Source organism: Bos grunniens, chromosome 1 (assembly GCF_055505025.1).
Source record: "Bos grunniens cultivar Pamir isolate PY7600 chromosome 1, Bosgru_T2T1.0, whole genome shotgun sequence".
Lineage (NCBI taxonomy): Eukaryota > Metazoa > Chordata > Mammalia > Artiodactyla > Bovidae > Bos > Bos grunniens.
The window spans coordinates 122,298,882-122,314,330 of NC_141165.1; the positions used below are offsets into that span (position 1 = coordinate 122,298,882).

Below are 15,449 nucleotides of genomic sequence, written 5' to 3' on the forward strand. Positions count from 1 at the left end.
GGGGGCGGGGGCGAGGGGCACGGAGAGTATCGGTCTGGGGCTCCCGCGACGACGTCCCTCTGGGATGGGTGGCGCGGAGGATGCTCTGAGAGTTGCGGGAGCGCCCTTGAACAGAAAGCCATCGGAAGAGAAGAGCAGAGCAGAGTTTCGGGAAGGACGAGCAGCCAGGTGGCCGACGGGTGGGGATTCCAAGTGAGAAGTTACCTGGCTGGGGGCTTCAGTGAGCTGTGGTCATAGCCACCCTAGCTCTTAGGGCTCAGTTCTTTGAAGCTCACCAAGGGCACCTGTTTTAAGAATATGTGAGTAAACTTCCTTTAAACCAAGTATCTTGTTTCCTTTGAAAAGGTGGAGTGTACTAGGGTTTTCTTGATTAAGAGGATGAAATGTGTCACTGACACAGGGAAGGCTATCCGGATAGTGAGCCCACGGAATGTCTGTTCTGGGACTTTTTTGGTGGAACTTGGGTCTAGCGTGATATTCGTCAAATTATATTAGAAGTTCTCTGTAAAGTCTGTCTTCTTCCATACTGTGACTTAGGGGGCAAGTATTGATCCCCAAATCCCTCATCTATTTTTAATTCCATCAAAGCACAGAGGTGCTATGGTTCAGTCTATTGGACAGAACCCTCTCCTTTCCCAAGCCAAGAAGTAACCTTGGATCACTGGATGCTGTATCTCCACCATGCCAAGAGTGACTGAATGCTGTTAGATAAGAAGGGTTCAGGAACTAGGGAGATGATAGCGTTCCTTTAGAAGGGAGAATAGGGTTTGGGGGAATTTAGCACTTGGTATCCCTGGATGTTCCTTTCTGGATGCCACAGAGTGTCAAGGGTTAGTCAGCCTACATAAAGCACATACGTGAGCACGTGGCCAGGGTGTACCAAAGTAGGGTCCTCAGACTCTGGGAGTTAGGCTGGGTTGGTTTGGTGAGACTTAAAAAAATGCTATTTATATACTCTGAGGTGGAGATACCTATCAGGGATCTAGGTGTGCTTTTAATAATAACATCCACAGTGTTTATTGATTTTTTGTTTTTTGTTTTTTAGTTTCTTAAAAACCCTGTGTTTTATTGTGGTCTTTAGGGTTTGGCTCTTTAATTAACCTGGTCGTTTAAAATATTTCCTCTACTTCTGTCTCTTTACTAGATTTATTGTGCTACTCTTTGGAAAGAAATGATAACTTCTGTTTATAATTTAGGGACTGAAATTCAGCTGATTCTGGAAGGGTACATACTCTAGATTCATCTGGTGAACAGTATGAGCTTAACCAGGACAACTAGGGCAAAAGAGGAAGGAGCCTCACTCCGTGGCTTTTTTTTTTTTTTTAATATTCATCAGTTTCAGCATTTAAAAGCAAGATTACTCTTAGGGAGGGGAATGGGAAAGCTTTGTAATTTGTGGTCAAGGGTAATAGGTTAAAACATTTTGGTTAGGCTCTTTGTTTACATTCTTTGGCTTTAATATAAAAGATATAGGTAATGGAGAAAACCATTTAAATCCAAGTCAGGCAAGGGATGCAAAGAGACATTGGATATCTGTTTTGTGTGTTTTATGAACACTCTGTTTCAGATGAACCACCCTCTTCTTTCCTTTCTTCCATTGCAGACACTGTAGAGGCCTTCAGTTATCAATTGGAACATAGATGAGCAATAAACTCAAACTTTACTAAGCATTCATAAAGGTATTTTTCCCCATCAAAATTAACTTTAGCAGATTACTTTTAAGTAAGATTTTATTTTCTAGAGTTGTGGAAATAGTTGCATTAAAATATGAATATTTAGTGAGGGTTAGAATTGGAATAATTTTTTGAGCTAGAAAATAAAGTTTGGTACCAGAAAAATTGTAAATAACTAATCATGAAATATAGTTTTTAATAAAAAATGACTCCGATGTCTTATCCAACTTTTGCAGTAGCCCCGGAACTCAGTTCCCAAATTGCATTCTTTTGCTAAGACCATCAACAAATCAAAAAATAAGCTTTCTTTTTCACTTGAAATGTCTACCTTGATGAGTATCATATATTAGTAAATAGTAATTTCTGCTACCCTTTGGGCTTCTGTAGATATTGTTTAAGTAGGCATTAGGCTGAGTTGAGCTTAAGAACTTTGTTGAGAAGTGTGCTTGAAATTTTTATGTTGCTTTTACTGCATTGGCTTGTTTGAGATTATTTTGTTTTGTGGAGTAAAGAAACTATTTGACTATAACTGGCTAGCAAAATAAAAGATAGTAGTGTAACTCCTGTTCTTTTACTGTCAGGAGTTTATTTTGATGACCTATATTTTCTGTTGGAAAAAAGATTAAATCAGGAAATTGTTATCAAGCTGACAACATTTTTAGACTATGTGGTGTGTGGGTGAAGTGGGACTAATATTGACTTGTCCTCAACATAGTCATCTGAGAATACATATTTTGGTTGTTTTTGCATTCCATAAGTTTTTATCATTATTATCCATGAAGATTGTTTTCTCTGCACATGGAAAGTGACCCCTAGTAGCATCTTGCATGAAAGACAAAAATAAGAGCTACAAGCCCTACTACATTAAAAAAATTGATTTGTTGAGGCCAAGAAGCAGAAAAAGTGATAGAGTGACAAAGTTTAAACATCATTTAGAAAAGGTTAGAAAAGATAGCATTAAAGTTTTGCTGTCACTTCTGTATATCCAATTATTGTAGTGTATCTTTGTGATTTTTCCCTCAAAGCCATGTAGCTCTGAAGTCCTTGTAAATTATTATGCCATAATGGTTTGTTACACTGGATTTTAAACTTAAGTATATTTTCCTTTTAATGTATGATTATATAGCAGAAAATTCTTTTTGAAATAGTAGAACTTCATACTCCAGACACATGTACTCTCAGCTTTTCCCCTAAAAGCACAGAGTATGTTTGAAATCTTAAGTTTTATTTTTTTTATTTGAACATACTATACATTGTTGGTGGGTAATAGGTTAGCACCTTATGTAAATATACCTGTAGAGTCAATTTTATAGTCCTTGACGTTACTTCCTAGAAACTGCATGGCTGTGAATACATTTTAGTGTGGTTTCTAGAGCCAGGATTTGTTGAGGGCTGCTAAGCTCTCTGGTCCCTGTGCCCACCATTTCTTCCTAGGTCGAAAGTATCAGCCCCTACTATCTCCTCAGGAGAACTCTTGACCCCGTCTCTCAGCACATGCTCCAAAGGCATGATGACACTGCAGAACATGTACAGAAAGGAATGTCCTTCTATCCTAGTAGTGACAGTAGGAAAAATGGAAAAAATAAAAAACAAAAACTCAAGATATGTGTCAGGAAAAATTGAGGGAAATAATGTGAAATCATAAATTCCCTTCATACACTGGATTCCTCATCTTAAATGCGGGCAATCTGCGGTTGTCTAAAATCTCCCTCCCCCTCCCCCCATTCTTTCATAATGTTAACATTAGGGAGATACTTAAAGCAGAGCTTTCAGAACTGGGTAGTTCATAGACGAGGCAGTGAAAACAGAGGAGAATAGCCCTTGTTCACTAATTGTGCATAAGGGTTTTTAACAGTCACACTTTGGGCTTCATATATGAGTATATTTAATCTCCCCTCTTCCAGGGTGACAGCTGGGTGACTATACATGCATGCTTCCACTTAAGAGAATTAAAAGTCTTGGGAGGCAGAACTCCAGTTATAAGTTTGTAAGGGATTTTTCAAGCTCTTTCTCTGGCCTCTGCCACTTTGGTTAGGTCATAAAAATCTTTCCGAGATTCTGTTTGTTAGGGAAAAAAACCCTGGAAAACACACACTTCAACCCCTCCTTTTCCAGATGGAGAAATGCATGTTTATAGGGCTGAAATACCTGACTAAAGATTTCAAAGCTAATGGGTGACAAAATTAGGACCACTGGATGCCCTGCTCCCTAGGATAGCATCTTTCCACCATACCATGTGGTCCCCTGTCTTTTTTTTTCTTGCTATTGTGCAATAGACTTATTTTTGTCTTTAGTGCTCCAAATCAACTTTTTGATAAAGAAGATTAATACGCAGTAGATTCTTTGGCCTTGGGGCTTGAAATTCTTTCCAAGTCCTTGGTAGTGTACGTTTTTAGTTTAGGCATTCCGAAGTCCTTTTGCAGCATTTGTATAATGCTAATGACTTTTGCTATCCATGTTGCATCCTTTGTTGATGAAGCAGAATATCAGTTAGCAAATGAACATGTATTTATTTGAAAATAATATTCAGGAAGTGGTATTAACAGTCAGCTTTAGGTACCTTATATATCATTGCTATTCCAACATAAGTTTAGATTCATTAAGAGAAAAGCATATAATTACATTCTAAATAGTTTCAATACACAGGCCTCTTATTTAAGTGGGAGGATCTAATTTTCTTGCAACTGAAAGCAAGGACTTAAGTGGATTTGTAAGAGTCCATACAGGACTTCTTTGAGAAAGAACAGCCTCTCTGATTCCATACTACACAAAATAACTTGACTGTAGAGACTGAGAAGTTTCAAGTGCCTCAGAGCTTTATGCTCCCAATAACTTTCCAGCCAGAAAATTCAAAGCCAGAAGGAAAATTAAACTTTAAACTAACTAAACTGAACTGTTGTCTCTGGCAATCAACCAAAATGGAGATTACAATACCGATAGTACAGGCAGGCTGGAAAGCCATAAATTCACATGCAGTAAGGCTTCATTCACCAGAAAACCAAATGCCAGGACAAGGAAGCATTCTGTGGAAATTTAAGTTAAGGATATTTTCTCTCAATGCATGGAAGTCCTTCTTTACCTAGTGCTTGGTAGAGGCTCACATCTCACAGAGTTGGAGAGGACCAGGAGATGATAAAGGGAATGAGGGTGATCAGGAGGTAGAATGATCCTTCATGGTACCTCTTTTCGCAACTACAGAAGAGATGTTGTGCTGACCCAATTCGGCAATATGTACATTTCTATCTTATATCTTTCTGTGCAAAGGGGGTTTTCAGTAAGACTAAAAATATTATGCTCAGCTATTATACAGAGTGAAGGCAGAAAAAGAAAAACAAATATTGTATATTAAAGCATATATATGGAATCTAGAAAGATGGTACTGATGAATCTATTTGCAGGGCAACAATGGAGATGCAGACATAGAGAACAGACGTGCCGTCACAGGGAGTGGGGAAGGAGAGGGTGGAATGAATGGAGATAGTACCATGGAAACGTGTACACCACCATATGTAAAATAGCCAGTGGGAATCTGCTGTATGACTCAGGGAACTAAGACCCAGGCTCTGTGATGGCGTGGGAGGTGGGAGGTGGGAGGGAGGTTCTTGGAGGAGGGGACAAAAATGTATACCTATGGGCTGATTCACATTGATGTATGGCATAAACCAACACAATATTGTAAAGCCATTATCCTTCAATTAAAAATAAATAAATTAAAAAACAAAAACAAAACAAAAAATATTATGTTTGGAATGCTTAAGTCACATTCTAAAGTGAATTTGAGAAGTTAAGTGACTGCTGTTCTAAAACCTGGACACTTAACTTGAATCTCATTCTCATAGGCCCTATTTCCAGTTGGCTTTAAAAAGAAATCTCAAAACTGATAAATCTAGTAATATATAACAATTTATGGTATTATCTCTAGGAAAGACATTTTCATTCAAGAAACAAAGCTCTCTAATACTTAAGTTTCCCGACTCTGGCAGAGACCAGTGAAGGAAGTAATTTTGGTCAAAACTTTGCACTGAATCTTTCAAAAAGCACCTCTTTCAGCAGCTGGTTTTCTACTTCAGCTATTCATTTAGGAAGACCCTAAGAATGCCTTGAACCATTAGATACAAACATTTGCTGCTAGAAGTAAGTCATAAATGCCATATTTATAGATATTTCAGCAGATATCAGATTTATGCTAGTAATTTACAAGTATGATCTAAACTAGGGTAACTGAACTATTTTTCACTTGTCTCCTACTTTAGTAAAGAAGAAAAAAAAAAAAAAAAGGAAAGGAAGAAAGGCCTGAAGTGAACAGGTGTCCTTTTCTCTTAAAACTGTATTATTTTAGTGTGCTGAAATACTTGTCCTTAGTGGGTAGGGTGAGAGGATTCGAAGGATGCCTCCTTTCCAGTTCCTGTGAAGACAGCTAAAGGAATTACCCAAACTAATTCCTAGGAATTGAGCTAGATGACCTACGTCTGCAAAAGAATTAGTCTTCACTGATCTGTAGGTTTTTTTTGGCCAGTATCCTGAAAAATCAGAAGAGGCAGCCAATGTACGAAACAAAATTAAGTGTGAATTTGTCTAGAGCTCCAGCATGTTGCTTATTAGGATAGAGAATTGTACAAGCTCTCTGAGATAATCAAGTCAAAATTCCTCATTTTCAGAAGAGGAAGTTCAGGGCCAGAGGTTTTGGTTCTTTACCCAGATTTATGGACTAGTTGTGGTCAAATCTCCTTAACCATTCCAGTTCTTCTTTCTGCTGTGTTCCCTTCCCATCTGGGCTTCCTTAGAAGCAAGAAAAGCAATTAGTAATTTACCCAGTGTTACTGTCTTATTTTCTCATATAAAAATTTTTGAATATTAGCTACTTGGAGAAATTAGACAATTAGCCAGGTAGATGCACCCTCAAGTTCTCTTTATCGTTTTCCTTACAACCCTCTCTCAAATGCTTTGACTATCATTTTTGTGGCTCCAAGTCTTTGCACAATGACTGACACAAAGTAGGAATTAACTGACAATTCCATGAACAATAGATAAATTTTTAAAAGTGAAATCATACCCTAAATCTAGTAATAGGATTATACAAACATACCAGAAATTTATATGTCAGAAATGTTGTTTCATTCAAAGCAGTCTGTTTGAGAGAGAACACATACCCTCATGATGTGATCATTGCTTAAAACATTTTGGGAATGCAAATTTTGAAATTCTCTCTCAGCCTGTGGCACATTTTTTTGAACATCTTCAAAACTGGAATATGTTCATCCTTTAAGGGGGTGGGTTTGATTTTTTGATAATGACCAGAATCATTGAGCAGCAAGTGTGCTCATAAAGAGCCAGTGTTATTTTTGGTTTGCTTCTCCCACTGTTAAGAAAAATAAAAACAAACACACAAAGCTAGCAAACAAATCTTGAGGTATGAATGTATGTTGTAAATTGACTCTGCTCATATTTCCAAAATAGTATTTTCAGAAAAACTTTATTTTGTTTCTAACTTGCTAAGGGGACAACATATTTCTAGATATAGAAGGGCAGGTTCCTCTAGGTATACATATATTTTGAAAAACAATGCTTTATTTAATAATCATATTTTGATACATTTGCATTCCTAATTTTTAAATGTTATAACTAACTTTTGACTTTTCTTAGCATATGATACCATGCTGCCTGTGGGCTTCTGTTTGTTTATTCAATTAAATATTATATAGAGGCTCATTTTCTTTAATCTGTTTTCTTGGCAGATGCTTTCTAGTCAGATAGAAATAAGTTCTAATCCCATCCCTGCCATTTACTAGTTAGATGCTGGCCAAATAAATCAGCTTTTGCATATATAAATTGAGAATAATTATTTAGACTGAATATTTGTGCACCGGTGAGAGTTAGTGAAACAAAATACATCAAAGTTCTGTGAACTATCTTCCTTATCCTGATCCTTATCCTGACCTCCCTCCACCTGATTCCCCCTCCTCCACATAGACTAAGGGCCAAAACATCAAGTCTCTCTGAGATAGATTTAAAAATCTGTTATTCAAGTAAATTCAGAAAAATATGATCAAAGAGAAATGCACTACTTTATGGGATTTATAGTTTTGAAACATTGACTAGAGGCTAGTGGTCCTTTCTTATAGGCCCTAACCATGTCTGTCAGGATGAGAGAATCATTGCCTTAGAGAAGAAAGTCAGTAGAGATTTTTTTTTTAAGTTATTTCCAAATATTCAGTGATTCATTAAAATATTTTTGTTTCCTTAGGAAAAAGTTTCCACATACGCACAGTAATCATTTGGCATTTGTAGGCTTAAGCCTTGGGGACTTAGTGGTATTTGGCTCCTGACATGGAAGCCTTTCTCTTGTCAGACAAATCCTTTCTCCGGCACATTCCTGTGTGAGTTTGTCTCTGTTGTGCCTGATGGCAGTCTGTGAGGTGGTTTGGTATGGTTTGCACTGCCTAGCCAGACTTCCTTCACACTGCTGCTTTCAAGTCTTTCAAAGTTAATTCTAACTTTGTGGCTGTTAGCTCAGTCATTGTTTCATCTAACTGAGGGTTATTTTACCTGAAGAAAACTTGTTATTATTCTGCCATGAGGGGTACATTCAATAACCCAACTTGTAGTCTTTGAAATTCCTTCTGATGACTTATTTTTGTTAACAGTTCTTAAGTGTCTAGTAAGAAAAGCATGAATACTTCTGACAGACTGGGCTATTTTTAGGGAGTGATAGTGCATTTTAAGAAAAATATGAACCACATTGCCTTTCAGCCTGGATTCAGGAAATCTATCTAGGTTCTGATGATTTGAGATTTATTTTCAACGTTTTGAATTTTGTATATTCTTTTCAAGAACAAAGATCATGCTAGGGAAGTTTCATTCCAAGGAGCATACACCAAGTAAATATAGAATATGCCAACAGCGTACATAAGTAACATACTTAGATTTTTTTGTTTTTGAAGGCAAAGAATTGATTTATAGTCACAGAAGAACAGATAACAGAAGGTAGTCAGGGCTTAAGAATCAATGGGAAGGAAGATTAGAAAGGTGTGAATGTCAGCATGTGAATCAATTGCTGTTTTAATTTTGTGTTCCCATTTTCCTCATGATCACACTTAATGTTCAAGAAATGTGTGTAAGTTCAGTGTTGGCATTTTAGGAAGCTATCTGGCTAATCAGATACTTTAGAATTCTTATTTTAACCAGTGATGTTGATGGTGAGGTCATAAATGTGCTTGTGTTGTAAATGTAAATATTTAATTGGTTCACTAAAATTAGTGAAAATTTATACAACTCTATCAAAAAAAGTGAAAGAAGTGACAATAAATATGCTTTATGTCTTGTCCATTGGTCAATAAATCATAGGCTCCTTTTCTATTTTATTTGTTTGATAGTCTCCAGCAAATTCATTTAGTAGAAGATCTGCCCCAAAAAGCTAGGAGAGAGAAAAAATAATTATTTTACAATTATCCAAGTGTATTTAAATAAAAGCATATAATATAGATATTTATGTAGTATTGTGTGTATTTGAAAGGAATATTCCAATATATATTTATATAAAACCATATATATATATGTATATTATATATAGGAAATATAAAGATTATAGAGAATCAATGCATCCATTGACAGAGAATTGACAGATAAAAGGTATTTTGATACAATGGAAGATTTTGCTTATCTTTTCCCATTTCATAGTGAAAAATGTGTAAATTTTAGATTAGTTTATTTGTATCCAATCACTTAACAATTGGGCAAAAAAGAATAGCATGAAATTATATAGCAGTTAGAAAATTGTGCAGTCTTTAATAGACTGAAAATGTATAGTTTAAATTCAACTGCCAGCAATGTAAAAATTAAGGTATTTTATTATCATCATTATTGATCATAATACTATGTTATATTTGCATACAAATGGAAGCTACATTTGTATTTGATTCGCAGTTAAGTCACATATAACTTATTTTATTTAAATGTCAGTTGCTAATTGGGATAAAATAAACACTTGCCTTTCTTTGGATAACTAACATAGCCAGCCATTCTTTCATTTAAAGAATAAATGTTAAACAAATGAAACAAGGAGATGCAAAGCCTGACTCTCACAAACTGATTCTGTGCTGAACGTTAACAGAGAGGAAGAAAGCGATTTAATGGATAATACTGAACACTTGTGGCAGTGAAGCCACTCTGTAGTAGTTTTAATTTTTTTCCCCATATAAAAACAGTGCTTCTTTCTAACATGCCTGAGAATTCGGCAGAGTGTGTGCATTTGCTTAAAACCGTATAACTTCGGTAAATGCACGTGTGAATACAGAGTGCCATCAAGAAATTATACTATTCGTTTAACTTCATAATGGAATTTATAGTCAGGAGTAACTTTAGAGGTCAGTTAGTTCAATATTCTCATTTTATATATAACATGTTACTATGGTGTTTTTATTATTGAAGTTAAACATAAACATGTTCAAATCTATGCAAAACAGATTGTAAGAATTTTGTAACCACTCAGTCATTACCAATCACTTATTAATCAGCAAGGCATGTTCACTCACAGGGAATGAATTTTCTATTCATCATGAATCGATAACCCTACTGAAACAAATTTTAAATAAAAAGGAATATATATGTATGTATGTATGAATATGTAGGTACACACACACACACACGTATATATAATAGCCCTAAATAATAACCAACAGCTTGTAATGTGCCTGAACATTTCAGAGCCTACCTCACATAAGAACAACATATTCATTGCTAGGGAAAAGGGTTCAGTTTTTTGAATGATACGTTTATAATCTGTGGCTATAGATTTTGAAGCTAGTAGTTACCATTAGAAACATTAAGAGTCTGGGTTATGTGTTTCGATAACATTTGACAATCTATGCTTACTGATATTCTAGAATGATTCACTTTTTATCTACTCACATTCACTTTCCAGCATCCATTTTTCTCTGAAATAAGAACAATGGTATAACAAATGGTCAGGTTTTGTAGGTATACAGATGGTAGGATGCTCATTTTGTCATTAAAATAATGAATTTTATAATTTTGTAGCATTATCTTTTTATATATATAGTAAAATTGTTGATTATAAAAGCGATAGGTACTTGATGGAAAATATTTGGAAATATTGGAAAGCAGGAATAAGAAAATAACAACTACAAGCCTACCACCCAGAAAAAGAATACAAAACATAACATTTTGGTGATTTTTTTCCACACTACATATCCTTCCCTGCCCTCCTCTGACACACGTGCACACGCACATGTACATCTGTATATTTTTTGTATTCATTCTGGGCCCACACTTGTACATTCTGTGACCTTTTGCAAGGTCAAAATAGTAACAATAATAATAACAATAATAAAAATAAAACAATAATAAAACAATAATAACAATGTTTGTTGTAGGATTATAAAGATTAAATGGGGTAATAAATATGAGTGTCAGTCATAATATAAACTATGTCTATAGCTATGATTATGTTATTTTGAAAATATTTTAAAATTATCAAGTGTTTTTCACTTTGAAAGCCATAGTAGCCATTGCTAGTACTTGTATTATTTTCAGTAAGTCATCATAATACCTTTTCCCCCTCCTTTTATGATAATGGTGGTAAGTGGAACATCTAAAAAATATGTTCCATGCAAAATGGATCTTCACACAGGCTTATTTTGTCATTTTAGTTTGATTTTTGAGAAATGAGTTCAGCACATCTGCCAAATCCTTTTATAAGATGCTACATTCCTGTTTTTATTTTAGTGTATTTCATTTATGAAAAGCTCTTTTCTTCTCCACCCCTCCCCCAGGCAGTGAGGCCTCCTTCTCTATTCCTCCCCATCCTGAACTATAATGTTGCTGTACATTAAATCTTTAAAATAGAAAATGGGAACAAAAGTGGAAGGGATCTGTCACTTTCTTTTTTAAAAATTCCTTCTTTTGGTATATCTAGGTTAAAAAAAAAAAACAAAAAAACACACACAACTGTCTGAGAATATGCCATGGGATAAAGGACATTTTTTTCCCACCAAATCTGAAATAATAGTCTTTTTTTCAGGGTGGGAAGCAGAAAGCCGGTTTGGGGAAGAGGGTGGGGGAGATGGAGTAAAGCAAATGAAGAAGAATCAGTTTGCGAACATATGTTAATATTTAGAGTCTTTTTTTTTTTTTAAGTGAACAGTTAACTAGTTAATGCTTTTTAAATTTTTTTTACAAACTGTCTTTGATACTGTGTTTTGTTTATTCCATCCCAGAAGAAGTTAGCGGTATACAGCAAGATGCAGGACTCTCTGGAAGTCACCCTTCCCAGCAAACAAGAGGAGGAGGAGGAGGAGGAGGAGGATGAGGAGGAGGAGGAGAAAGACCAGCCTGCCGAGATGGAGTACCTTAACTCTCGCTGTGTCCTTTTCACTTATTTCCAGGGAGACATTGGGTCAGTAGTGGATGAACACTTCTCAAGAGCTTTGGGCCAAGCCAGCACCCTTCATCAAGAATCTGCCATTTCAAAAAGCAAGATGGGGCTAACCCCCTTATGGCGAGGTAAGAATTCCAGAGCAGATGCTCTCCAGGCCACTGGCTGTGTTTCGCAACCGTCTGTACCAGGTTCCAGCTGGAGACCTGCCCCTGGAGGACGGATATCCACTCGCTTTTTAATTTTTAAGGACAGCAAGGAATTTCTTTCAGACAAACAGCTGGATCAGTTTTGTCACATGTGGAATGCAGGGTTGGAAAGGATGCAGTCACACCCCTTAAATTCCTCATGGAAAGTAGTGATGCAACCGGCCTGAGTTTATAGTGGCAGGACTGAGCTGCGAAGCACCATTCCTTAAGCCCCGATGGCCCAATTTGGATCTCTAAATAATGGGCGTGCCTGGATCAGCGTTTAAAAATTAGCTCTTGCTCATTCCACTAGGTGCTATGTGGTGACATAGCAGAGATCTGAGTCTGCCCCAGGAATACAGACTTTGAAAGCCTTCTGTGTTTGCTTGATGGCTTACTCTGTCCCACTCTGTTGTGATGTTAACTCTTTGTAGTGTACAAAACAGATATCAGTGACTGTATCTGCCTGATTTCTGCTTTTTTTTTTTTTTTTTTTTAACCTCAGTAAAGCAAAGCAATAGATTGGGCTTCTTCTTTATTTCCCTCTCCATAGAGGTCACAGAAGTGTGTTCAAATCTTATTTCTGACTCACAGAAAATGATCGGGTGACAACTTAATTGAGATAATTACAACATTAGAGAAAAAACAATCCATCATTCCAATGATCCTTTTAGAGAAATGCATTATGAACTTTTCTTCTGAACTCACCTGGTTCCAAGAAGAATCTAGTGAAATGGTTCTCAAAGTGTGGTCTCCAGGACTGGGAACATGAGCGTCGCAAGGGAACTTGTTAGATATGCAAATTCTTGGGCTAAGCCCCAGACCCACTGAATCAGCAACTCAGAGGTAGAGTAACCTATGTTTTAACCGGCCCTCCCAGGGATTCAGGTGCAGGCTCAGGTTTGATAGTTGTAGATCTAGTGCTGTGAAAATCACAGATTGCCACCTCCTAACTCAGACCTTTGAATCAGACAGAGGGTCCAGAAGGAGGCTCTGGGAGTTACTGTAACAAGTGCCCCAGGCTATCCTGCGATGAGGAAAGGCTGGACACCTGTGTTATGGGCGGGTGAGAGGTGATGTGTGGCCGCTTCCTTCTCAGCATCAGTAGAAGGGTTCGTACTTGCCTGTCTGCCTGCTTTTCCTTCCCTTTCCTCCTCTTCCCCTCATTCTATCCTTTCACCATCCCTCCCTTCTTTTCTCCTTCCTTCTAGTAAATATGAAAATGTTAATATACACAGAGACTCTAAAGAGGAAGGTGGAATCCACACTCAAGTGACCTAGACCTCAACATAGGTGAATTGGGAAGCATATTGCTTACTTGATTAATAACTATGGACTTACCAAAGAAACTTAGTCATTCGAACACTAAGATGCTAATAGAACCAATGATGTCCTATTAGATAGCACATTGTGAATACTTTTTAAAACCATGGAGGGTGAAATTAGGAAAAGTTCAGTGACCTAGCTGGCTTTAATAAAGTGTTTGATATATCAATAATAAATGCTATCATGACAGCCAGTCCTGGGAAAGTGAGTGAAACTGTCAGTCACTCAGTTGTGTCTGACTTTATGCAACCCCGTGGACTATAGTCTGCCAGGTTCCTCTGTCCATGAAATTCTCCAGGCAAGAATACTGGAGTGGGATGCCATTCCCTTCTCCAGGGGAAAACGCAATGCCTAATTCTTTTAGCATACTGACATATGCAGCCCAGTGACCACTGAACTTGGAATATAGGAATGAAAGTTCCAAATTACAAATAGATGTAAGAGTGATTGTCTAAAGTATCATAACCAGAGTAGTTTTAAGTGAAGTGTTGCGTAAATGTAACAATGCTACAATTCATTGTTTTCCCATAATCTGCCTGACTTAATGGAGAGGACCTTCAGAAAGATGTCAAATTTTAGCATCGAAAGGGTGGATAATGGTAGTGTTTTAGTATTATTAGAATTTTCTTGGCGTTATCTTGAATTTGGCCTACAAATCTGTCTCCTGTTTCATTCATTGACATTGACTTATGCAGCAGATATTTATTAAGGTCCTGCTATGTTCTAGGTAGTGGGAATATATCAGTGGACAGGAGAGTCTAAGCTTGTACACTCATGAAGCTTTCTAGTAGAAGAGACAGACAGTAATATATCAATATATTGAGATGCAAGGTATTGTTTTACCTTGTTTTATTTAGGGTGACAATAGATGGTCTAAGATTTTTATTTCAGTACATACCCAAAGTAAATAAGAGTGCTTCTCATCACACAGATATCTAGAGGAAGATTACTGAAGACAGTGCAAAGGATCTGAGGAAGGACTGAACTTGAATGTTCAATGAGAAGTCAAAATGCTGGTGTAAGTGGAATGAAAGGAAAAGGTGTAGGTAGAGACCAGAATTTTTAGAGCTTTGTAAGTTAGTTTATCAGAATAGCACAGGCAAGCATAGCATGCTTTTCAATCTTCATCTCTCCCTCTTCAGCTAAGACTATACGTGTCCTGTTTAGTTATCTCACATCATTTCCCCAATACTCAGGATAATGCACTTCTATATGAAAAATATGGAATATAAATGGAATGATCAAGTGATTAAATTAAATGAACCAAATTCATACTATGTACCCAGGATAAGAAAACAAAAAAGTCCTTAATAGAGAATTTATAGTAATAAGTTGTAAGAAATCTTTGGGTACAGTTTTATTTATAAAATAAGGGACTTGAATTAAGGGATTGTTGTGTTTCTCCATGAAGTTGTGATTTCAAATGTATTACTTACTATCCAATTATAAATAAAACTTTGTCATAGTTGTGAATTGGTGTTTTTAGTTAAGTGTACATAAGTTGAATAAGATTCATAGGAAATTTCCAACATAAAATTAAGAATTTGGTGACTATGTTATAGAAAAATGTAATAGGGATTCCCATATCTGGTGAAGAGAGTTGCTTCAAACATTAACTGCCAAAGCTACACCAGTTTGCATAATGCTGTCTTTGGTTGGATTATGTTTGTTTGGGGTTCAAAATTGGACCTTATTATTGCTTGGTGGCAATGTTATCCTCGATGCTCAAAGTATCTCTGAGAGTAGCTTCAACTATAATATGTATTTATTATTACTCATCTCCTATTGTTGTTGTAAAGATTTTTTGATGATATATATGAATAATTTAGCATAGGGCTTGATGCAAGGCATTAACTGAAGGTCAGATGA

The 15,449-nt window shown here is 36.4% G+C and overlaps 1 protein-coding gene across 7 annotated transcripts in view; it reads left to right on the forward strand.

The window, feature by feature from the left end:
• The window catches only part of VGLL3 (vestigial like family member 3), a 49,974-nt gene that overhangs the window by 738 nt on the left and 33,787 nt on the right, over positions 1–15,449 (forward strand). For 2 of the 7 annotated variants that reach the window (XM_086321735.1, XM_086321779.1), the window contains exon 2: positions 11,909–12,194. In XM_086321735.1, coding sequence (XP_086177861.1) covers positions 11,909–12,194 — 286 coding nt within the window. Of the gene's footprint in view, position 1; positions 300–11,908; positions 12,195–15,449 lie in introns of those variants that run through there. The other 5 variants (XM_086321744.1, XM_086321790.1, XM_086321771.1 and 2 more) reach the window with 4 other exon arrangements.